Source organism: Diceros bicornis, chromosome 5, assembly GCF_020826845.1.
Source record: "Diceros bicornis minor isolate mBicDic1 chromosome 5, mDicBic1.mat.cur, whole genome shotgun sequence".
Classification (NCBI taxonomy): domain Eukaryota; kingdom Metazoa; phylum Chordata; class Mammalia; order Perissodactyla; family Rhinocerotidae; genus Diceros; species Diceros bicornis.
Window position 1 is genome coordinate 72504445 of NC_080744.1, and position 25371 is coordinate 72529815.

Sequence of the window (25371 nt, forward strand, 5' to 3'; positions counted from 1 at the left end):
ACCTCTGGAAAATTCCTCCAACTCCCCATTCCAGATAGGGACACTGGCCCAGTCCAGCCAGGGAGGCCCAGGAGAGTGGCTCAGCCCCCAGTAAGTCCAAGTCATTGGGAGTGCCCTATGGAAAGTTTTCTAAATCTCCATCCAGAGGCCAAAACCTAGCAGCTGGACAGGGAGGTAGAGGAGACACATGTGCACATATACTTTGATTTTTGGAGATGTACAACAAGAAATTACAGATTTGGGGTGCTAAAAAATATGTGAGCTGCATATACAGATTTGAGAGTTATAAACATACAGATGATAGTTGACACTGGAGAAGAAAAGATCGCCCAGGGAGAGTATAAATTCCGTTCCGTAGACTCATTTCACTGCATGATTTTCTCCTTATGGTATTTGTGCAATCATATGCAGTCTACGTATTAGGGAGGTGCTGTGGTCTGAATGTTTGTGTCCCCCCAAAATTTGTATATTGAAATCGTAATGACCAATGTAATGGTTTTAGGAGCTTGGGCCCTTGGGAGGTGCTTAGGTCATGAGGGTGGTGCCATCATGATTGAGATTAGTGTCCTTATGAAACAGGCCCCAGTGAGCTCCCTTGTCCCTTCCACCATGTGAGGACACAACCAGAAGTCTTCCTGGAAGACGGCCCTCACCCAACCAAGCTGGCACCCTGATCTCAAATTCCAGAATCCGGAATTGTGAGAAATAAATTTCTGTTGTTTATAAGCCACCCAGTCTGTGGTATTTTGTTATAGCACTCCAAACGGACCAAGACAGTGGTCTATCAGCTATCTGTTACTACAGTAAAGCAATGTAATAAAACACACGAAAATCTAGTAGATCTCTAAAAGAAAAAAAATTAAAGAGGTCTATGTAACAGGTTTCAGAATGGTTATGAGCAATATGTAACGGAAACAGTTTAAAGGCACAGTTTGAATTGGCCGACACTCCACTTTGGCCGACAGCGTTTATACCCTCACAAGCCAGGGAGAGCAGGAGGCGCAGCGCTCACCTGTGTGCCGGACAACCCGCTTCGCTAACGCCTGCTGAGCTGTGGACCATATAGTACCGCCTGTGTAGACAGAGGGGAACTGAGAGATCATTAGAGATTACCTCTAGAAGTAAAGTGAAGCTTGGAGCAGGATGGACAAGTAACCAGTCATGGTACCTGAAAACGCAGGTGGAAAACAGACACACTGAATGAGAATGAACTGGATGCTCTCAAAACATCACAAATCAAGCCATCAATTAAGGTTAGCCAGAGACTATTATTAATATGATTAAAAATCATGGGTAGCCCTTTGAGGACGCTCCTAAATTTACTCAGATAAGACTGGAAACGGGACACTCAAGCCGCCAACCAGGATCAGCGCCAAGACTAAACGCGGCGGGAGCTCGAACTCTCGCGACAGCGGCCGCAGCCTCTCTGAGGCGCAACGCGGCAGGAGCGCGAACTCTCGCGAGAGCGGGCGCCAGCCAGCGGAGGGCGGCGGGAGCGGAGAGGCATGGCGCGGCCGGAGCCGCTCTGGAGCCGGCTGGACAGACAGCAGGAGCGCGACGTGCGGGAGCTCATCCGCCGGGTGGCAGGCCTGCGGGACGAGGCGGACCCCAACTTCCAGCTCGCCCTGCACTTCGCCTGGTCCAACTTCAGGTGGGGGGCGCGGCGCCGGGCTCGCGCCTGGGACGGGAAGGGGTCAGGCGGGGCTGGGAGAGCGGCCGACCCTCGCAGAGCCCCCGCGTCCACTGCTGCCGCTGCAGCTCGGGGCCCTAGTGCCCCTGGGTCCCGACGCGGGTGGCACGCGTGCTGAAGCAGTGGGTTGTGGGTCGTTGGAGGTCAGCCTCCTGCCTTGGAAGCGCGTTCCTGGGGAGGGTCTGTCTGTCCTGGTCCCCGCCCCACCCACCGCACCTAGCGAGTACACTGCGCTCCACACGGCTGTGAATGGTTGTGTAAGTGAAGTTCTAGAGCACAATAGTGAGTGGTCACACGTATCTAAAACTGTATTCCCACCGGCTCCCTCACCCTGCTCGGGCCGCTCCACATCTCCCTTACCCTGCTTTCCTCTTTCTTTTTCCGTGATGTATGGCATCACACATGGGCTAACTTATCTGTTGTTTACTGTATATCTCCTCGCCCCCACCTCCAGGTAGAATGCAAGTTCCGCCAGCGTAGGGGTCTTGGTCTGTTTTGTTCATTTCTTATCCCAGCACCTAGAACAGTTCCTGGCACAGAGTACACTAAGCTGCCTGATATAGCTTCTAATACAGTTTCTCATGTAATTAATTTTTTAAAATTTATCTAGTTTACCTACTTAGGTGAAGTCAGAGCTCCCATTTTTCTTTATGGAACATGTAAATTAGACGAGACTGTTATGATCTTTACCTGTAATGGAATTATTACTAAAAGAATGTTAGTGTTAATATTCTACCTATTTCAGTAGAAATCTTGAATAGTGAACAGTTTTTCAAAATCTATAATTTTGATTATCAAACAATGATCATACATAAAACGCCTACTTGGTTTATAATGAGAATAAACAATGAGTCTAAAAGCCCACCAAGTTTCTGAAATAATAAACTCAGTTCTTAAATGTAACTGTGTCTGACTAGGTCATATAAGACAGAGAAATTTAAATGCTGTATCCCAAATAATTTATTAATATTTATAAATCGCAGTAGGTAGATGGACATCACTTTAGAGTTGCGAGAAACAGTAGAAGTCAGTATTTCCTTTTACACATTGAAAAACTAAATTGTAGTAGGTAAAGTGATGTTCCACTCAGCCATTTACTGGGATAGAATTAGATAGATTATTTAATTTATTTATTATTTATTTATTAGTGTAATTTACTTCTTTTAAGTACAGATTGTTGGCGTTGATACTAAAAAATGGAAAATAAAAGTTGAGTGAGCTATACTATAATTTTATGATGCTTTAATCTATCAGAAAAATGAACAATTCATGTTTGCTTTTTTAAAAATTGTGAACATGTTCTACACCCTGGAATTCAGAGATAAGTGACATGTAGCTTCCATCCTTAAAGAACACAGACAAAAGTTAATTACGTATGATGTAGACTAGTTCTTAACCTGAGAGCCTGACGATAGAATTTAGGTGTTCTGAATTTGGACAAGAAAATAATTACACTAACCTCTAAATAAAAAGTAGCATTTCCTTCAATCATGAATGAAAGCAACAAGCAGTATTAGCTTACTTATGACTATGTCACTGGTAGAAATCATGTATTTCACATCATATTATAGTTGCATATATTTCTAAGTATTGTTTGCTGTTACTTTATGGTAGTTATAGACCCATGCTAGATCTTGTTATTTAATGCTTTAATAAAGAAATATGTCTGTTACTATATCACAAACTTTTAAAAATACTATATTTCAGTATACTTAGTTTCCTTTGTATTTCATTTTATGATTTAAAAACATTATTCTGAGAAGGGGTCCCTAGGCTTCGCTGGGCTTCACTGTGGCATAAACAGATTAGGAACCCCTGATATAGAATGTGCTCTGCTGAACTTAGACACAGGGCATTATGGGAAGACAAAGGAGCCAGAGGACAGGATTGGGGAAGCTCAGGATGATGATCTGTGTCTTGCGGAAAGGGTACTTGAGGAGTCTCTGAGATGCACTTCTTGTTTGCCTGGATGGTAGAAGTGATGCAGGCAGAGAGATGCACTCCTGGAAATGTATAGCTGAGTATAGGGGGTCTAGGGCGACGTGGAGAGCTGTGAGACTAGCCTACTTAGCTGTATGACAAAATTAATATAACAATCGCATTTTCTCTTTTAGATTTCATAATTTCTTGGATGTCAACAGCCACAAAGTAGAAAAGACAATAGAAGGGTAAGGCAGTTGTATGTGTATGTATGTAAGTGTATATTCAGAAATAAATATGTTTTCTTATAGGTTTTTTATTAATATAGCTTTATAACAGTTGATTTTTTTAATGTATTTTAGAATTTATGAAAAATTCATCATTCATTCTGATCTCAGCAAAGCTGCTAGTTGGAAGAGATTAACTGAGGAATTTCTAAATGCATCACTTCCGAGCATAAAGGAAATAAAGGTATGCATTATATTGTGAGGTCTCTGTTGTGTATTTTACCATTTCCAATCTGATTGTTTTCAGTTTGTTTCTGTTAATATTTAAACATTCTACTTTAGTCTTGTCCACTGTCTAGAGCAGAATCTCCTGGAAATTGACTTAAGTATGCCATCAAATCCAGTGTGCCTCTGGCTTGTGAGGAAAGAAAAAGCATGTGCTTGTTTAATCATCTTAACCTACTATGAAAATTCAGATCAGAGATTGGCACAAATAATAGCACCGTCTGGCTATCCTAAAATTTTTGGATGGCTTCTCAGCACATGGTAATAATAACTACCTATATAATGCTTGCTAGATGCCAGGTGCTGTTCCAAGCACTTTTATATTCAGTCATGGGTCCCCAAGCCCACCCTTAGGCTTGATGATTTGCTAGAAGGATTCATAGAACTCAAAAAAAGCTGTTATCCTAACTGTTATGGTTTATTACAGTGAAAGGATACAGACTTAAAACAAGCAAAGAGAAAAGACGCATAGGGTGAAGTCCATCGGAAACTAGGCACAAGCTTTCCGATGTCGCTTTCCAGGGAGTCGCGTGGGGATGCACTTAATTCTCCCAGTGACGACACATGCAAAATGTTGCGAACCAGGAAAGCTCACCTGAGCCTTGGTGTCTATTGTTTTTGTTGGGCTTCAGTCACATGGACGTGCAGTGCCCTTGTGGCTGACCTTAGCTACTCAGTCTCCAGCCACCCAGAGGTCAAACCGAAGACCTCTGGCAGATGAAAACAAGCATTCACATAAGTCTAATTGTTAGCATAAACTGTCTGGTCAGGCTGATACCGTGTGGCCCAAAGCCTCTCACATAAAAAGCATTCTTCTCAGCAGGATATTCCAAGGGCTCACAAGTCATCTCTCAGGAGCCAGTCAAGAGCCAGTCCTGAAACCTTTGAGATGTTCAGGGTTTGGGCAACCCAGGCCTCCTGAGTTAACCCCTTATTGCACATGTATATTAACTCATTTATTCTTCACAGTAACCTCTGTGGAGTATTCTATTATTGATAGGCTTTCCCTTTGTCTACGCTGTGGGAATTGATATCCTAAGGAAGAAAGCTTTAGGTAATTTTTAAAACTGTCCATCAGTTTACGGAAGGGCTATAAAGCTGTTTCTGGAAAAGAGAGAGCCGCAGTGCTCTGAATTCATGCCCTGAGAGTTAGAAACTCACTTCTGTGGATTGTCCCTGCAAGGACCATTGGGAAAGAAAAGGAGGCAAATCTTTGTTAGATCTCTTCTTGATTCATTTTGTATAGCTTTCTGTGTAGACTATAGAGTTTAATAATTTAGACCCTATGACACCATAATATTAATAATAAAAATAATGGCAAGCATTTTTAGAGCACTTACCACGTGTCAGGCGCTATTCATCCCATAAAGACCGTATTCAGTAGGTACTATTACTGTGCTCATTTTGGTAAGGCAAATGCCTTCATCTCAGTTTCATCTGTACCAGTGAAAACACCTATGTTGTGCAGAATAATTAAATGAAACAGTAAGAGTCACTTCTGATTCCTACTTTGACCTTTTCATTGCCATCTCTGGTCATTATTCTGTGCTTTTCCAGCTATAGGGTTCCTTGAACACAGTGGAACCACATGCCTTAGGTCTGCTGGGGCACATTCTGTGTCCTGTACCTGCACTGCCCTTCCCTTCTCTCCCGCCTGAGGAATCTCATCCTTTAATATTAAAATCAAGTGTTGTCTCCGTAGATACTGTATATTTCATTGGTTTACTGTTTGTTATTGTTTATTTCCTGTCTGCCCCTTTAACGTGTGAGTTGTACAAGTGTAGGGCTGTGCATATATCTGACTTGTTCCCAGGCACCTGGAACAGACTGGACAATATTTGTTGAAGAAATAAATCTGTGCAGTCCTTTCTGCCTTGCTGTCCCTCTCTGTCCTGCCCTACTTACACAGGCAGCATTGGTTGCCTTTTTCTCCTTTCTGTGGTATCTTTGACACATGTGTTGTAGTGTAGCAATAACTTCACACTTTTTTTTCAGCTTTATAGATATATAACTTTCATACCATAAAAGTCCATCCATTGTGAATGTACAGTTCACTGATTTATAGTTAATACGTAGTTATGCAGCCACAATCCAGTTTTAGAACACTTTCATCACCCCAAAAGTTTCCCTCAAGCCCATTTGCAGTCATTGCCTGCCCCACCCCAGCCCCAGCCCACTAGTGATCTGCTTGCTGTATTTATAAATTTGCCCTTCTGGACATTTCATATAAATGAAATCATACAATATGCATTTTTTGTGTCTGCTGCTTTCATGATGTTTTTGAGGTTCGTCCATGTGGTAGCATGTGCCCGTATTCTATTCCTTTTAATTGCTGAATAGTATTGCATTGTATGGATATGCTGCATTTTGCTTATTCACCAGTGGATAACATTTGGATTGTTGCCAGTTTTGGTTAGTATGAATAATGAACTGCTATGAACATTCTCGTACAAGCTTTGTGTGTACATAAGTCTTCGCTCTTCTTAGATTTCTAGGAGTGGAATTTCTGGTTTATATGGTTAGCTTAGGTTTAACCTTTTAAAAACCTGCCAAATTATTTCCCAAAGGGGCTGTATCATTTTATATTCCCACTAGCAATGTATAAAGGTTCCAGTTTCTCCACATCCTCGTCTATGCTTGTTATTGTTTGTGTTTTTGATTATAGACATCTAGAGTATGTAGTAATAGTTCATTGTGGTTTCGGTTTACATTTCCCTAGTGACTAATGATCTTGAGCATCTTTTCATGTGCTTTTTTCCCGTTCGTATGTCTTCTGTGATGTCCATTCATATCTTTTACCCATTTTTAAATTGGATTGCTTGTCTTCTTATTTAGTCGTCAGAGTTGTTTATATAATCCTCATACAAGTTCTTCATCAGAAAAATGATTTACAAATATTTTCCTCCAGTCCCGAGTTGTCTTTTCATTTTCTTAGTCATATTTTTTTGAAGCTCAAAAGTGTTTCATTTTTAATGAAGTCCATTTTATCTATTTCTTTCTTTTATGACTCATGCTTTTGGTTTCAAAAGAACTCTTTGCCTAACTCAGAGCTATAAATACTTTTCTCCTATGTTTTCTTCTAGCAGTTTTAGCAAATTCCATTTAGATCTGTGATCCATTTTGAGTTAATTGTTGTATATGTTGTGAGGAAAAGATCTAAGTTAATTTTTTTTACCTACAAATATCCAATTGTCCTATCACCATTTGTTGAAAAGACTGTTCTTTACCTATTAAATTGTCTTGGAAACTTTGTCAAAAACAAATTGACTGTAAATATAAGGATTTCTTTCTGGACTCTCAATTGTTTCATTAATCTATATGTCTGTCCTTACACAAATACCACACTGTCTTTATTACTGTAGCTTTATAGTAAGTTTTGGAATTGGATAATGTAAGTCCTCCAACCTTTTTCTTTTTCAAAACTTTTGTCTATTCTAGACCCTTTGAATTTCCATACATGTTTTAGGATCAGCTAAATTTCTGCAAAAAGCCTGCTGGGATTTTGGCAGAGATTGCAGTAAGTCTGTAGATCAGTTTGGGAAGTATTGCCATCTGTTGGGTTGAATTGTGTTCCCCAAAAAGATACGTTCAAGTCCTGTCCCCTGATATATGTGAATGTGACCTTATTGTAGAGTCTTTGACAATGTAAGCATGTTCAAATGAAGTCAAACTTGGATTAGGATGGGCCCTAATCCAGTGATTGGTGTCCTTATAAGAAAATAGAAATTTGAACACAGGGACACGCAGGGAGAACACTGCAATGATAGAGGCAAAGATTGGAGCCATACAGCTGCAAGCCAAGGAAAACCAAAGATTGCCAGCAACCACCAGAAGCCAGGAAGAGGCAAGGAAGCTTTCTTCGCTCAGTCCTTCGGAGGAAGCACGGACTGCCAACACCTTGATCTCAGACTTCTAGCCTCCAGAACTGAGAGAGAATCAGTTTGTTTTGTTTTAAGCCGCGCAGTTTGTGGTATTTTGTTATGGCAGCCCTAGGAAACTAATACATAATCTTGTCAATATTATCTTCTAATCCATGAATATGGACTCTCTATTTATTTAGATCATCTTTAATTTTTGTCAGCAATTTTGTTTTTCCATGTACAAATCTTGCATTTCTTTTACATTTATTCCTGAATATTTTCTTCTATTTGGTGCTATTATAAATGGAATTATCTTCTTAATTTCATTTGCAGTTTTCTTATTGCTAGCATATAAAAATCTCATTCATTTTTATATTGATTTTTGTATACTTAGCCTTGCTAAACTCATTTATGCTAGTAATTTTCTTCTGGATTCCTTAGTATTTTCTACACTTAGGATCATTTCATCTCGGAATAAATACAGTTTGACTTCTTTCTTTCCATTGTGAAGTGTTTTTTGTTTGTTTGTTTTGGGGCTTATTGCACTGGCTAGAAGCTGCAATACAATGCTGAATAGAAGTGAGTGGACCTCTTCACCTTGTTCCCAGTCTTAGAGGGAAAGCTTCAGTTTTAACCATTAATTATGCTGTTAGTTGTAGGTTTTTCATAGATGCCTTTTATCAAGTTGAGGATGTTCCCTTTTATTCCTAGTCTGTTGAGAGTTTTTATCATGAATGAGTGTTGGATTTTGTCAAATCTCTTTGTGCGTGTTTGAGATAATCATATGTTTTTTGCCTTGAATTCTATTAATATTATGTCTTAGGCAGCTCAGGGTGCCTTAACAGAATACCCCAAACTGGGTGGCTTAGAAACAAATTTATTTTCTTACAGTTCTGGAGGCCAGGAGGTCTAAGATTAAGGTGCCAGCTGATTCAGCTGCTGGTGAGGACTCTCTTCCTGGCTCATAGACGGCTGCTTTCTCCTTGTGTCCTCACATGGTAGAGAGAGCTCTCTGGTGTCTCTCCTTATCCCATCAGACCAGGGCTCTACCCTCATGACGTAATTACCTCCCAAAGGCCTCATCTCCAAATACTGTCATATCAGGGGTTAGAGTTTCATAGATGTAACATATTAATTTGAGAGGGATATAAACATTCAATCCATACCATATGGTGTACTACATTAAATGATTTTTGAATATTAATCTGATTTATTTGTGTGTGGACTGAGAAGTACATTCATACTTAAAGCCATTTTCAAGACTGTCCTGGCTTATACTTTGTGTTGGCTCTCTCTCATCTTCTCTGTGCGTGGACTCAGGCTCCATTGGCTAAGGATGTGTAGGTGGCCTGGGTCCTCTCCAGTCTCTGCTGTGCGCATTACAGCCTCTAGTCAACCCAAGACATGTGGAGAGCTTAGCAAGCCCCCTCTGGCTGTCTTGCATCCAGAAGCTTCCTGATAAACCCTCAACCATTCTGCTGCCGTGCTACTTGCCCCACACAGGCCTGCAGCCACCAGCTCCCACACTCACTTGCCATTGCTGTTGCCACTTTGACAGCCGTCCGATGCCACTTTGACTGACAGCCGTCGGATTCAAGTGAACCTCCTCTGACAACAGGGCAACAAAGCTGCTAATTTTCACTTCCTGTCCAGCCCTCCTTGAACTGCCACTCGGATAGAGTTGGAGGGAGGAGGGAGATAGCTCCAGGCTAATATGCCACCCACTCACGCTGTTTTTACCTGAGGTCATTTTCGTGGATAAATGCTTCTCAGCATTTGTATGCCTGCTGAATCCAGAGATCCAGAGTGCTGAAATGATTGTCTTTGGCAATTTTGTCCAGCTTTATTGTTACTTTTTGGGGAGAGGATTTGAAGACCACCTCCCTACATCATGCCAGAAGCGAATCTCTGACCTCACTGTATTTTAATTTATAAATAGATAGAGATATATAGTATCCGTAGGAGTTAGTAAATGGCAGTCTACCACCCTCCAGGCTCTTGATGATATTTGGCAAAGGAGAATTTGGGGTGGTTTGATACTCTTGCGGAAATAAGCAAGGACTTTGGCATATCTATAAAACCCCACTGGAACTAGGAAATCTGACTCTGTATCTTGGATTTCAGAGAATATGGAAGTGAAGTGAAGTGATCTCTAAATTTGAGATTCAAGACCACCTCTGGTATAATGTACAGCACGTGGGACTGCTGCTTTCACACCTGTGTACATGTGTTCATTGACTCTCCACAGAGGAGCAGGCGCTGTGCAGGGCTTCAGGAGATGGGGGCATGTGGCTGATGTGGAGAAAGAGTTCCAGCACTACCTTCATCTCATAGGTAAACAGATAGCATAAAAGAACAGCTTAGCCTGTGTTTGAAAGGTTAAGTAAGATACTTTATATCCTCTAAATGTAAGTGCCAGAGTCCTAACACCCAGCAGTCTTCTTTTTCTTTAATACAATTACTGACTGGTCAAAGTGTGATGTATAGCTGGTGGACAGGCTATATTTTGACCATTAGTGCTAATTTGTAGTTTGGTGGTAACTTAATTAATGAGTCCTCTAGGTGTCAAGCTCCTTAGAGTTGTTAGCAAAAAAACGAGCAAGGCACAGGAATTGGGGGGAGGCATCACGCAGGTGCCTCCAGCTGCAGGGCAAAGTCCTGGTGCAACAGTGCAGTGCTCACCTTTGCGTTTGCTTTGCATACTTCTTTCATCTTTCACCTCTTTCAGCTGCATAAAGTCCTTCCAAAGAAAACAATCTGACGTTAGCAATTATTACTAAATAATAGATTTATATAGTAAGAGTCATTTTCTTCAAGTATTTACATTTTAGACCACTTTGTGGAATAAAAATTTTTTTTTTTTAATTCTACTTTTTTCTTATTGTGGTAACATTGGTTTATAACATTGTATAGATTTCAGGTGTACATCGTTATACTTGTATTTCTGCATAGATTACATCATGTTCACTACCCAAAGACTAATTACAATCCATCACCACACACATGTGCCTGATCATCCCTTTCGCCCTCCTCCCTGCCCCCCAACCCTGTCCCATCTGGTAACCACCAATCCAGTCTCTGTCTCTATGTGTGTGTTTGTTGTTGTTTTTATCTTCTACTTATGAGTAAGATCATACGGTATTTGACCTTCTCCCTCTGACTTATTTCACTTAGCATAATACCCTCAGTGTCCATCCATGTTGTCACAAATGGCTGGATTTTATCTTTTGTTATGGCTGAGTAGTATTCCATTGTGTATAGTGTACCACATCTTCCTCATCCATTCGTCCCTTGATGGGCGCTTAGGTTGCTTCCAAGTCTTGGCTAATGTGAATAATGCTGCAGTGAACATAGTGGTGCATGTGTCTTTAGGCATTCGCGTTTTCATGTTCTTTGGATAAATACCCAACAGTGGAATAGCTGGATCGTATGGTGGTTCTAGTCTTAATTTTTTGAGGAATCTCCATACTGTTTTCCATAGTGGCTGCACCAGTTTGCACTCCCACCAGCAGCATATGAGAGTTCCCTTCTCTACACATCCTCTCCAACATTTGTTGTTTCCTGTCTTGTTAATTATAGCTAATCTGACGGGCGTGAGGTGATATCTCGTTGCAGTTTTGATTTGCATTTCCCTGATAGTTAATGATGTTGAACATCTTTTCATGTGCCTGTTGGCCATCTGTATATCTTCTTTGGAGAAATGTCTGTTCAGGTCTTTTGCCCATTTTTAAATTGGGTGGTTAGGTTTTTTTTTTATTGAGATGTATGAGTTCTTTATATATTTTGGAGATTAACCACTTATCAGATATATGGTTTTCTATTGTTTCTCTTGCCTGGTCAGACATGGTGCTTGAAAATATGTTGCTAAATATGTCAACGAGTGTACTTCATGTGTTTTCTTCTAGACGTTTCATGGTTTCAGGTCTTACATTCAAATCTTTAATCCATTTTGAGTTAATTTTTTTGTATGGTGTAAGATAATGGTCTACTTTCATTTTGTTGCATGTGACTGTCCAGTTTTCCCAAAACCATTTGTTGAAGAGACTTTCCTTTCTCTATTGTATGTTCTTGGCTCCTTTGTCGAAAATTACCTGTCCATAGATGTGTGGGTTTATTTCTGGGCTCTCGATTCTTTTCCATTGATCTGTGTGTCTGTTTTATCCCAGTACCATGCTGTTTTGGTTACTATAGCTTTGTAGTATATTTTAAAATCAGGTAGTGTGATACCTCCAGCTTTGTTCTTTTTTCTCAGGATTCCTTTGGCTATTTGGGGTCTTTTTTGTTCCATATAAAAGTTAGGATTCTTTGTTCTATTTCTGTGAAAATTGTTGTTGGGACTTTCATAGGGGTTGCATTGAATCTATAGATGGCTTTAGGAAGTATGGACATCTTAACTATGTTAATTCTTGCAATGCAAGAGCATGGAATATCTTTCCATTTCTTTGTGTCGTCTTCAATTTCTTTCAGCAGTGTTTTATAGTTTTCAGTGTACAGATCTTTCAACTCTTTGGTTAAGTTTGTGCCTAGGTATTTTATTCTTTTTATTGCAATTGTAGATCGGGTTGCGTTCTTAATTTCTCTTTCTGCTGCTTCGTTGTTAGTGTATAGAAACGCAACTGGTTTTTGTATGTTGATTTTGTTTCCTGCAACTTTACGTATTCATTTATTACTTCTAAAAGTTTTTTGGTGGATTCTTTTGGGTTTTCTATATATATAATCATGTCATCTGCAAATAGTGACAGTTTCACTTCTTCCTTTCCAATTTGGATCCCTTTTATTGCTTTTTCTTGCCTGATTGCTCTGGCTAGAACTTCCAATACTATGTCAAACTGGAGTGGTGAGAGTGGGCATCCTTGTCTGGTTCCTGTTCTTAGAGGGATAGCTTTCAGTTTTTCACCATTGAGGATGATATTAGCTGTGGGTTTATCATATATGGTCGTATATGGCCTTTATTATGTTGAGGTACTTTCCTTCTGTGCCCATTTTATTCAGAGTTTTTATGATAAATGGATGCTGTATCTTGTCAAATACTTTCTCTGCATCTATTGAGATGATCATGTGATTTTTATTCTTCATTTAGTTAATATGTGTGTATCATGTTGATTGATTTGTGGATGTTGAACCATCCCTGCATCCCTGGAATAAATCCCACCTGATCCTGGTGTATAATCTTTTTAATGTGTTGTTGTATGCGATTTGCTAGTATTTTGTTGAGGGTTTTTACATCAGTGTTCATCAGTGATATTGGCCTATAATTTTCTTTTTTTGTGTTGTCCTTTTCTGGTTTTGGTATCAAGGTAAGGTTGGCTTCATAGAATGAGTTAAGGAGCTTCCCCTCCTCTTTAATTTTTTGGAAGAGTTTGAGAAGAATAGGTACTAACTCTTCTTTGAATGTTTGGTAGAATTCACCAAGGAAGCCGGCTGGTCCTGGACTTTTACTTTTGGGGAGGTTTTTGATTCCTGTTTCGATCTCCTTACCAGTGATTGGTCTATTCAGATTCTCTATTTCTTCTTGATTCAGTTTCAGGAGGTTGTATGATTCTAAGAATTTGTCCATTTCTTCTAGATTATCCAATTTGTTGGCATATAGCTTTTCATAGTATTCTCTTATAATCTTTTGTATTTCTGAGGTGTCCATTGTAATTTCTCCTCTTTCATTTCTGATTTTACTTATTTGAGCCTTCTCTCTTTTTTTCTTGGTGAGTCTAGCTAAAGGTTTGTCAACTTTGTTTATCTTTTCAAAGAACCACCTCTTGGTTTTATTAATTTTTTCTATTGTTTTTTTAGTCTCTATCTCATTTATTTCTGCTCTGATTTTTATTATTTCCCTTCTTCTACTGATTTTGGGCTTTGTTTGTTCTTCTTTTTCCAGTTCCTTTAGGTACACTGTTAGATTGTTTATTTGAGATTTTTCTTGCTTGTTGAGATAGGCCTGCATTACTATAAATTTCCCTCTTAGAACTGCTTTTGCCCTATCCCATAAATTCTGGTATGTCGTATTTTCATTTTCATTTGTCTCCAGGTATTTTTTTACTTCTCCTTTGATTTCTTTGGTGACCTAGTCGTTGTTCAGTAGTGTTTTGTTTAATCTCCACATATTTGTGTCTTTTCTGATTTTCTTCCTATAGTTGATTTCTAGTTCCATACCATTGTGGTCAGAAAAGATAGTTGGTATTATTTCAACCTTCTAACATTTGTGGAGACTTCTTTTGTAGCCTAATATGTGATCAATCCTGGAGAATGTTCCATGTGCATTTGAAAAGAATGTGTATTCTTCAGTTTTTGGATGGAATGTTCTGTATATATCTACTAGGTCCATCTGTTCTAGTGTGTCATTTAAAGCCAGTGTTTCCTTATTGATCTTCTGTTTGGATGATCTATCCATTGGTGTAAGTGGAGTATTAAAGTCCCCTGCTATTGTTGTATTACAGTCTGTTTCTCCTTTTAAGTCTGTTAATAATTGCTTTATATATTTAGGTGCTCCTATGCTGGGTGCATAGATATTTACAAGTGTTAAATCCTCTTGTTGGATTGTTCCCTTGATCATTATGTAGTGGCCTTCTTTGTCTCTTGTTACAGTTTTTCTTTTAAAGTCTACTTTGGCTGATATGAGTATTGCTACCCTAGCTTTCTTCTCATTGCCATTTGCATGGAGTATCTTTTTCTATCCCTTCACTTTCAGTTTGTGAGTGTCTTTAGGTCTGAAGTGTGTCTCTTGTTTGCAGCATATATGTGAGTCTTGTTTTTTAATCCAGTCAGCCACCCTATGCCTTTTAATTGGGGCATTCAGTCTGTTGACCTTTAAAATAGCTATTGATAAGTATATACTTAGTTTGGGTTCCTTTCTCTTAGTTTTTTGTGTATTTATTATCAGTGTCTGGTTTGTGGTTATCATGGGGTTCATATACAGTAACCTACACATATAGCAATCTGTGTTAAATTGATGATCTCTTTAGTTTGACCTCTATCTGAAAGCTCTACTCTTTAACTCCCCTCCTCCCACATTTTATGTTTTTGATACGATATCTAACCCCTTTTTGTGTATTTGTATCCGTTACCCTCTTATCATGGAAATAGATAGTTTTTCCTATTTGTGGTCTTCTCTTTCCCCCTTAAATAAGTTCCTTTAGCATTTCTTGTAGAACTGGTTTCTTGGTGACAGACTCCTTTAATTTTTGCTTCTCTGGGAAACTTCTTATCTCCCCTTCTATTTTGAATGATAACCTTGCCACGTATAGTATTCTTGGGTGTAGGTTTTTTCCTTTTAGCACTTTAAATATATCGTGCCAATCTCTTCTAGCCTGTAAGGTTTCTGCTGAGAAGTCAGTTGACAGCCTTGTGGGGTTTACTTTGTATATAACTTGTTGTCTTTCTCTTGCAGCTTTTAGGATTCTCTCTTTATCTTTAATTCTGGACATTTTAATTATGTGTCTTGGTGTGGGCCTCTTTGGGTTTATCTTGTTTGGGGCTCTCTGTGTTTCCTGCGCCTGGATGTCTGTTTCCTTCCTTAGGTTAGGGAAATTTTCAGCTATTATTTCATCAAATAGATTCGCTGCCCCTTTGTCTCTCTCTTCTCCTTCTGGGACACCTATAACATGGATATTAATGCGTTTGATGTTGTCCCACAGGTCCCTTAGAGTGTCCTCACTCTTTTTAGTTCTTTTTTCTTTTATCTCTTCAGCTTGGGTGTTTTCTTCTAGTCTTTCATCCAGTTCGCTGATCCATTCTTCTGTATCCTCTACTCTGCTTTTGAGTCCACCTAGTGAATTTTTCATTTCCAGTATTGTATTCTTCATTTCTGATTGGTTCTTTTTTATATCTTCCATTTCTTTGTTGACATTCTCACTGAGTTCATCCATTCTTCTCCCAAGATCAGTGAGCATCCTTAACACTCTTTGTTGAACTCTCTGTCGAGTAGGTTGCTCATTTCTGTTTCACTCAGTTCCTTTTCTGGGGTTTTGTCCTGTTCCCTTATTTGGAACGTATTCTTTTGCCTCCTCATTTTGCCTCTTTCCCTGTGCTTGTGTCTATGTATTAGGTAGGTCAGCTACGTCTCCTGTCTTGGAGAGGTGACCTTGTGTAAGTGATGCCTTATGAGGCCTTGCAGTGTGGTTCCCTCTTGTCATTGGTTCCAAATGTTCCAGGAGTGACCTCTGTGTGGGCTACGTGCGTCCTTCTGTTGTGGCGGGGTTGCTTTTGCCGTGGGTACCCAGAGAGTCTAGGCTGTCCCCCTGGCCTGCTGGTTGTAATGCTCAGCTGCTTGTAGTTGTGGGCCCTTCAGTCTCTTTATGGGGTGTGGGGAGCCCCAGCACAGTTGGCTGCAACGTCTAATAGCACATTCCTGCTGCAGTTGTTCTATTGAGTGAGTAGACCCCCAGCATGGCTGGTTGTTAAGCTCAGGGGCTTACAATTGCTATAAGCCTCCGGCCTATAAGGCTCTTGTCAGCTCTCAGGATTGCAGCTGGATGGGGCTGGCCTCAGGCACAGGAGCACCCAGTTATTTCAGGCTTTGGAAGGTGGGGCCAATCCCCAAGGTGGCTCTTTGAGAAGCACAAGTCTTCTGCAGCTGACAACCCCCGCCACCCACAGGTCCGCACAACACAGACAACACAGTCATGCCCCATGTGCACGCCCCGACCCCCTGAAGTGGACCCAGTCTCTCCAAGGCAGGAGCCTCACACACTCCACCAACGCCCCACACTCTCCACCTACTCCTTGTGCACGCCCTGCCCCACAGAGGTGGACCCACTCGCCAGGCTGTGGAGAATCCAGTCACCAATCTATGCAGGCCCGCACATTGCTTGAGGGCTTGTTGTTGGGTGGGGCCAGTCCCTAGGGTGGGCTGCCTGCTCTGGCTGAGCTGGATTAAATCAGTGCTCTAGTGGGTGGGGCAGACCCTGGACTAGCAGGCCCCAGGGAGAATTCCAATGGCATCTGTGTCAGCACACCCACACCAGGTCACAACAATGCCTGCCGCCAATGTCCCAGTCCCTGGAGAGGTCTCACCTCTCACTGAGATGCACTCATAGCCTAAAGGTGAGTCTCTTTTCATCAAAGGACTGTGCACCTTTCTTTCTGGTGATTTTAGATTGCTTTCCAAAATAGGTGAATTTATGCATGGGCCCTTTAAGAGCTGGCTTTAATGTCTTTGTGAACAAGCTTTTCTGGGGATATCCCCAATGTTGTTAGTAGCAAGCGAAGTCAGTTATTATGCCACTCGTCTCAGTTGTGCTGGGTCCAAAAAATGCCTGTAGCAGTCATGCTCACTGGCTCAGGTCCCCCACTCCTCCAGTGAGGGCTGCGTACCTGTGGGTTGCTCCCTGTGGCTGTGAAGCGTTGCAGCTTGTGAAGGTGGCATTTTTTCTCTCCAGAAGGGAATTTCTGCCTCTTCCACCTCAATTAGGATTGTCATTTGTTGCAGGGGTTCCTCTTATCCAGTTTTCAGTTCTCTCTCAGGGGTAATTTTTGCAAGAGTAGTTGTAAATCTGCTGTCCGTGGGAGGAGGTGAGTTCAGAGTCCACCTATGCTGCCATCTTGACTTCTAAAAATTCTTCTCTTTGTTAAAGGAATTTCAGGCATTTCCAAGCAGGTGAGAAGTTATCAAAACAAGAGCAGCTCCTTGCAATTTTATTAATGATACACTGTCTTCTCATTCCCAGGAAGTTGACCAGGTGTCTGCTGTGTCTGTAGCATCAAACTGGGTGGTTGGAATACAGAATAAAGGAGACATGATTATCACTGCCCAAAGAGTTACTTAATTATAATTATAAACACTAAAGACATATATAAGGTACTATAGAACATATAATAGGAAGAGCTCGCTGCTCCTTAGGAATCAGAGACTTCCCTTACCTTCCTTGAGTTTAACCTATCTCCTCTCTCCTTTCCATGCATAGTTTATGACCTTTAGCACATTTGGGGTATTTTTATTTTTTCGTAACATTTTAATGTGATTTTTAAAATATAATTTAAGTTTTAAAAAAACTTAAAAGTTGAAGAGTAGTCAGAGGAACTCCTCTTCCCTTTGCTCATGTTCACCAGTCGGTATCCTTTCATCTGGAACAGTCCTCAGTCTTTCATTTTCGTGACTGACATTTTTTAAGAGCACAGGCCAGTTATTTGGTAGCTTCTTCCTCAATTTGGGTTTGTCTGACAATTCCTCATTATGATTCAGGTACTGCATTTTTGACAGGTTCCTTATGTATACACATTTGAACTATAAAAAAAGGTTAGAGATTAGGATTTATTTAGGTATAATTCTTGTTTTGTCAAACCAGGAAAACAACTGGGGACATAACTGTCATGCAGTTTTCTTTACTCAGACTGGTTTAGAAAGCTCTTATCGACCTGAGTGACTCATATTCTTCACTTTTTCTTTTAAAGACAGATGCACATTACTCCATACTGTCACTTCTTCTGTGTCTGTCTGATTCTCCTTCAAACAGCAATTATGTGGAAACACCAAGAGAGAAAGAAGTGGGTACGTTAACAAATGCTTTAATATATAACAAATAAAAGGGAAATTGGTTTTATTACTTAATTACTAGACTTTGAGATTTTATATAAAGTTGTAAAAATCTATGAAACTAAAATATTTGTTGCCTTGGATGCAATTGCAATTGCAAATTTTCATTTAAAACATAAATTCTGACTTTGTAAGTTAAACTACTTTCAATTATATAAGGAGAAAAATAACTTTTGAAGAAAAATAAAAATTTTAAATGTATTAGCATATCAATTTATCGAGGGTTTCAATATTTTTGAACTTGCTTTCCCCGAGTACCTTTTATTTTGAGCTTTGTTAGACTTTTTTCCTGTAGTTTTGGGGGTTTTTTTGTTTTTTATTTTTTTGGTTTTTTTACATATTTTTGATAAAGCTGATGAGATTCTTCTGTTACATTTTAGAAAAGAAAGATGATTTTGACTGGGGAAAATACTTGATGGAAGGTGAAGAAATTGACCTTGGTCCAAATGTAGACACACCGGTAAGTCGCAATATTAATACATGCCAAGTGATAGAGATGATTTCTGTGGGTCCTTCTGCCCTACAGCAACTTAACTAAAACAGGAACGCTCCACTAAACTAGAGTAGTTTATTGTGGAAGATTTATTAAAATCTTGTACCAAATCATTAGTACTAGGAAGTTGAACAGAATGAATAAGTATCCCTTAAGGAGCTGTGACTCTTGGGATTTTTTACCACCAAAAATAATTCCATCCTGTACTAGTAACTTTCAGGACATTTAGAAAAAAGTTTCACTTGGTATGGTATAGTTTTGGGTTTCCTCTGAAGTTTTCTTAATCTTTTATTCTAAATAGCTCCAGTTGTTATATGCTCTAAGGGTAAGGTGTATTTCGTTTTTTGATCAGAATTGGTCTGAAGAAAGTGAAGACGAAGATGATCAACAGCCCTTAAGCAGAGAGGACTCGGGGATTCAGGTAGATAGGACACCTTTAGAAGAACAAGATCAAAACAGGAAACTGGCGCCTCGTGTCAGCTGGAAAGGTACGTGTGTTCTTGGATGCTGGCAGCGTTTTCTAATAGAACTCTCTAGGAGGACAGGCACATTTTGAGAGTGGTTCCATGTGATTTAAGATATTAGTAAGCTCTGCCATCGTATAAAATAAATCTTCTTCAACTATTAGTAGATCTTTCTTCTGTAGTGCCTAAGAAGTCACACTACAAAATTAATGTTGAAAAGGGAGTTAGAGTGCAATTTTGTTCTGTTTTTATAGTTCTGAGAACTTTGTTAGTCCTAAATGTTTCAATTTATTTTTTGTTGGAGAATGATTGACTCTGCTAAAGTTAGTAACTAAATGAAAGGAAAAGATCTATACAATTTAATTTTAAATTTGAATGTCTGCTTTTTCAGTTTTTAGGGAAGAACTCTGAATTGGTAGAATCCAGAAAGAGCTGGAAGCAACCTGTAGATAAGGAAACAAAGGCCTAGTTACAGTGGTTTTCCTGTGGTCACATGGCTGTGAAGCTAACCTCAGAAGCTGGGGTCTTTGACCAGGCCCTGTTCACTGTACTTGAACCTTGCCAAGTGGACATAAAGTAGTTAAAGCTGATTTAGCATCCTAATTATTTTCTGATTTTCTTTTTTCTTTCCTTTCTTTTTAATTCTTGAATTGAACGTTTAGGACAGAGTGTGGATTAATCAGTTCAGAGCACATTATCATCACTAGTCTGTGCAGGGCCTTTTGGTTTAGTTTATTTCTTCTCTTCTGCTATTTCTGATTCTCACTCGCTTTTCCTTTCTCTGCCAGCCCAGTTACAGGCACCTGTTCTAATGTATTTGATATCTGTGTTCTCAGATATGCTGAGTTCCTGTAAAATACATTGTATTGGTTGATATATTCTGTTTTTAAATTACATACTGGTATTATGCTATGTGTAAACTTGGTTCTGTTTCTCTTTTCATTTAACTTTTTTAAATCTGTCCATGTTGCCCTATGAACATCTCTCACTCCTGACTGCTGCATAGGATTCTGCAGTTTGCAACACCACATTTCTATGATCACTTCCTTGTGGACAGGCCCTGAGCTGCTGTCACCCCCTTTACCTAGTGCCATGCCCATATGTACCTGGCCCACAGTCTCATCCCTACTTGATAAGATCCGCCCCTCTGATTTGGGCCGCTGTGGGTTTCATTTGCATTTGTCTGACTACTAGGCTGAAGTACTTGTGGTCCCTCGGGTCCCTTGGTCCTGCCCCTTCTGTAAAGTGCCCGTTGACATCCTTTGCTTGTTTTTCTTCTGGGTTTCATGTCCTTCCTGCCCACCCCTGCCCTTCGGAGTTCTTTGTATGTTTGGATATTAATTCCTAGGTTTTAGACATTGCAGTTATCTTCTAGTCACTTGACTGTGAACATTTTTCATGGTATCCTTCAAACAGAATCTGTGATTTTTTAAAAAATATTTTATTGTACTCAAACCTGTGAGTTTTTCATGGTATGGTTAGTATTTGGGTCTTGATATTTTTCTCTACAAAAACGTTCTCCTATATTTTCCTTCCGTTAGCTTTCTTATAGCTTATGTTTAGGTCTTCAGTGATCACCAGGTCCACTTTTTTTTTTTAAGCTCTATGGTAACTTTTATTACAGTATATTATTATAGTTGTTCTGTTTTATTATTAGTTATTGTTGTTAATCTCTTACTGTGCCTAATTTATAAATTAAACTTTATCATAGGAATGTATGTATAGGAAAAAACATAGTATATCTAGGGTTCGGTGCTATCCATGGTGTCAGGTATCTATTTGGGGTCTTGGAACATATCCCCCTTAGATAAGGGGGAACTGTAGTATTTGTCCTTTTGTGACTGGCTTGTTTCACTTAGCACAATGTCCTCAAAGTTCATCAGTGTTATAGCAGGTGTCTTCAGAATTTCCTTCCTTTTTAAGACTGAATACTATTTCATTGTTTGTACGTACTACCACCAGGTCCGCTTTTATGTATGAAGTGAGATTAAAGGATCCAGCTTATTTTTCTCCCATGTCATGAGCTGATTTTCCAGCAGCATCTAGTGAACAGTCCATTCTTTCCACATTGCTTTGTGGTTCTACTATTATTATATATCAATATGTATATTTATTTCTGAACATTCAGTTCTCTTCCCTTAGTGTGAGTTGCCGAAGAACAGGCTGTTTTTGTTTACATGGCTTTGTAATATGTCCCAACAGGTAGAAGCCAAGTTTCCCACTCACCTCCTTTACTCTTTTTCAAAATTGACTTAGCTATTTGTGGACTTTTATTCTTCCATAGATATTGTAGAAGCAGTGTGATAAGTTCCTTTTTAAAAACTCACCTGGAATTTTTATTGGAATTGCATTGAATTTATACATTTAGCTTGGGGAGATTTGATATCTTTACTATGAAAGTATCTAATTTTTTCTAATTTTTTATGTCACACTAGATTTTGGAAGTTTTCTTTATAAAGATCTTAAGTATTTGTTAAGTTCTACATCTGTTAATAGTTTTTGTTGTTGTGAATGGTTTCTTTTTCATTTTGTTTATTGGTGGTGTAAGGGAACACTATTGGTTTTTGTAAAATGTTCTTATATCCAACATTCTTTTTTTTTAAATTATTTTATTGAGGTCATAATGGTTTATAACATTGTATAATTTCAGGTGTACATTATTATATATCAGTTTATGTTTAGACTACATCATGCTCGCCACCAATAGTCTAGTTTTTATTCATCACCATACATATGTGCCCCTTTATGCCTTTTGCCCACCCCCCAACCCGCTTCCCCTCTGGTAACCACTAATCTGTTCTGTTTATCCCGGTGTTTGTCTTCCACATATGAGTGAAATCATACAGTATTTGTCTTTCTCTGTCTGGCTTGTTTCACTTAACAAATACCCTCAAGGGCCATCCATGTTATTGCAAATGGGACAATTTTATCTTTTTTATGGCTGAGTAGTATTCCATTATGTATATATATACCACATCTTCTTTATCCACTCATCAGTTGACGGGTGCTTGGTTTGCTTCCACATCTTGGCTATTGTGAATAATGCTGCAATGAACTTAAAAATGCATGAATTTCTTTGGATTGTTGATTTCATGTTCTTTGGATAAATACCCATAGTGGGATAGCTGGATTGTATGGTATTTCTATTTTTTATTTTTTGAGAAATCTCCATACTATTTTCCATACTGACTGCACCAGCTTGCATTCCCACCAGCAGTGTATGAGCGTTCCCTTTTCTCCACATCCTCTCCAACATTTCCTATTTTTTGTCTTGTTAATTATACCGATTCTGACATGTGAGGTGATATTGTAGTTTTGATTTGCATATCGCTAATAATTAATGATGATGAACATCTTTTCATGTGCCTGTTGGGCATTTGTATATCTTCTTTGGAAAAATATCTGTTCATATCCTCTGCCCATTTTTTCATCAGATTGTTTTTTTGTTGTTGACTTGTATGAGTTCTTTATGTATTTTGGAAATTAACTCCTTGTCAGATATATGATTTGCAAGTATTTTCTCCCAGTTGGTAGGTGGTCTTTTCATTTTGTTCATGGTTTCCTTTGCCTTGCAGAACCTTTTTAGTCTAATGTAGTCCCATTTGTTTATTTTTTCTTTTGTTTCCCTTGCCTGAGTAGACATGGTATTTGGAGAGATGCTGCTAAGACCAATATCAGAGAGTGTACTGCCTGCATTTTCTTCTAGGAGTTTTATGGTTTCACTTTCTTACCTTCAAGTCTTCAATCCATTTTGAGTTAATTTTTGTGTACGGTGTAAGATAATGGTCTACTTTCATTCTTTTGCATGTGGCTGTCCAGTTTTCCCAACACCATTTATTCAGGAGACTTTCCTTTCTCCATTGTATGATCTTGGCTCCTTTATCAAAGATTAGCTGTCTGTAGATGTGTGGTTTTACTTCTGGGCTCTCAGTTCTGTTCCATTGATCTGTGTGTCTGTTTTTGTGCCATTACCATGCTGTTTTAATTACTGTAGCTTTGTAGTATGTTTTGAAGTTAGGCATTGTGATGCTTCCAGCTTTGTTCTTTTTTCTCAGGATCACTCTGGCTGTTTAGGGTCTTTTGTTGTTCCATATAAATTTTAGGAGTCTTTGTTGTTTTTCTGTGAAGAATGTCATTGGGATTCTGATGAGGATTGCATTGGATCTGTAGATTGCTTTAGGTAATATGGACATTTTAACTGTTTATTCTTCCAGTCCATGAGCTTGGACTATCTTTCCATTTCTTTATGTCATCTTCAGTTTCTTTCGATAATGTCTTATAATCTTCAGTGTATAGGTCTTTCACCTCCTTTGTTAAATTTATTCTTAGATATTTTATTCTTTTTGTTGCGATTGTAAATGGAATTATATTCTTGAGTTCTCTTGTTGCTACTTCATTATTAGTGTATAGGAATGCAACTGATTTTTGTAGGTTGATTTTGTACCCTGCAACTTTGCTTTAGTTGTTGATTATTTCTAATAGTTTTCTGGTGGATTCTTGAGGGTTTTCTATATATAGAATTGTGTCCTACGTAAACAGTGTGAGTTTTACTTCTTTCTTTCCAATTTGGACACCTTTTATTTCTTTTTCTTGCCTAATTACTCTAGCTAAAACCTCCAGTACTGTGTTGAATAGAGTGACAAGAGTGGACACCCTTGTCTTGTTCTTGTTCTCAGAGGGATGGCTTTCAGTTTTTCACCGTTAAGTATGATGTTGGCTGTGTGTTTGTCATATATGGCCTTTGTTATGTTGAGGTATTTTCCTTCTATGCCCATTTTATTGAGAATTTTTATCATAAATGGATGTCGGATCTTGTCAGATGCCTTCTCTGCATCTATTGAGATGATCATGTGATTTTTTTTTTTTTTTTTTTTTTTTTTTTTTTTTTGTGAGGAGATCAGCCCTGAGCTAACATCCGCCAATCCTCCTCTTTTTTCGCTGAGGAAGACGGCCCTGGGCTAACATCGGTGCCTATCTTCCTCCACTTTATATGGGACGCCGCCACAGCATGGCTTACCAAGCAGTGCGTCGGTGCGCGCCCGGGATCCGAACCAGCGAACCCCGGGCCGCCGCAGCGGAGCGCGCGCACTTAACCGCTTGCGCCACCGGGCCGGCCCCAATCATGTGATTTTTATTCCTCATTTTTTTAATGTGGTGTGTCACATTGATTGATTTGCAGATATTGAACCATCCTTGTGTCCCTGGTATAAATCCCACTTGATCATGGTGTATGATCCTTGTAATGTATTACTGTATTCGGTTTGCCAATATTGAGGATTTTTGCATCTGTGTTCATCAGCGATATTGGCCTCTAATTTTCCTTCTTTTTGTTGCCCTTATCTGGTTTTGATATCAGTGTAATGTTGGCCTCATAAAATGAGTTAGGAAGTATTCTGTCTTCTTCAATCTTTCTGAATAGTTTGAGAAGGACAGGTATTAACTCTTCTTTGAACGTTTGGTAGAGTTCTCCAGAGAAGCCATCTGGTCCTGGACTTTTGTTTTTGAGAGGTTTTTGATTACTGTTTCTATCACTTTACTTGTGATTGGTCTGCTCAGATTCTCTGTTTCTTCTTGATTCAGTTTTGGGAGGTTGTATGAGTCTTAAGAATTTATCCATTTCTTCTAGGTTATCCAATTTGTGGGCATATAGTTTTTCATAGTCTTCTCTTATAATCCTTTGTATTTCTCTGGTGTCTGTTGTAATTTCTCCTCTTTCATTTTTAATTTTATTTATTTGCGCCTTCCTTCTCTCTCCTTTTCTTAGTGAGTCTGGCTAAGGTTTGTCAATTTTGTTTATCTTCTCAAAGAACCAGCTCTTAGTTTCATCAATCCTTTCTACTGTTTTGTTGGTTTCTATTTCATTTATTTTTGCTGTAACTTTTATTATTTACCTCCTTCTGCTGACTT

At 39.2% G+C, this 25371-nt stretch overlaps 1 protein-coding gene across 5 annotated transcripts in view; it reads left to right on the plus strand.

The window, feature by feature from the left end:
* The first annotated feature begins 1485 nt into the window (after window positions 1–1485).
* TUBGCP5 (tubulin gamma complex component 5) overlaps window positions 1486–25371 on the plus strand; it is a 49781-nt gene continuing 25895 nt past the window's right edge. For all 5 annotated transcript variants that reach the window (XR_009220091.1, XM_058542220.1, XM_058542222.1 and 2 more), the window contains exons 1-6: window positions 1486–1651; window positions 3805–3858; window positions 3973–4081; window positions 18366–18462; window positions 18888–18967; window positions 19353–19488. Coding sequence is in view for 4 of the 5 variants with exons in the window: in XM_058542220.1 (XP_058398203.1) it covers window positions 1506–1651; window positions 3805–3858; window positions 3973–4081; window positions 18366–18462; window positions 18888–18967; window positions 19353–19488 (622 nt within the window). In the remaining variant the exon portion in view is untranslated. The remainder of the gene's footprint in view (window positions 1652–3804; window positions 3859–3972; window positions 4082–18365; window positions 18463–18887; window positions 18968–19352; window positions 19489–25371) is intronic.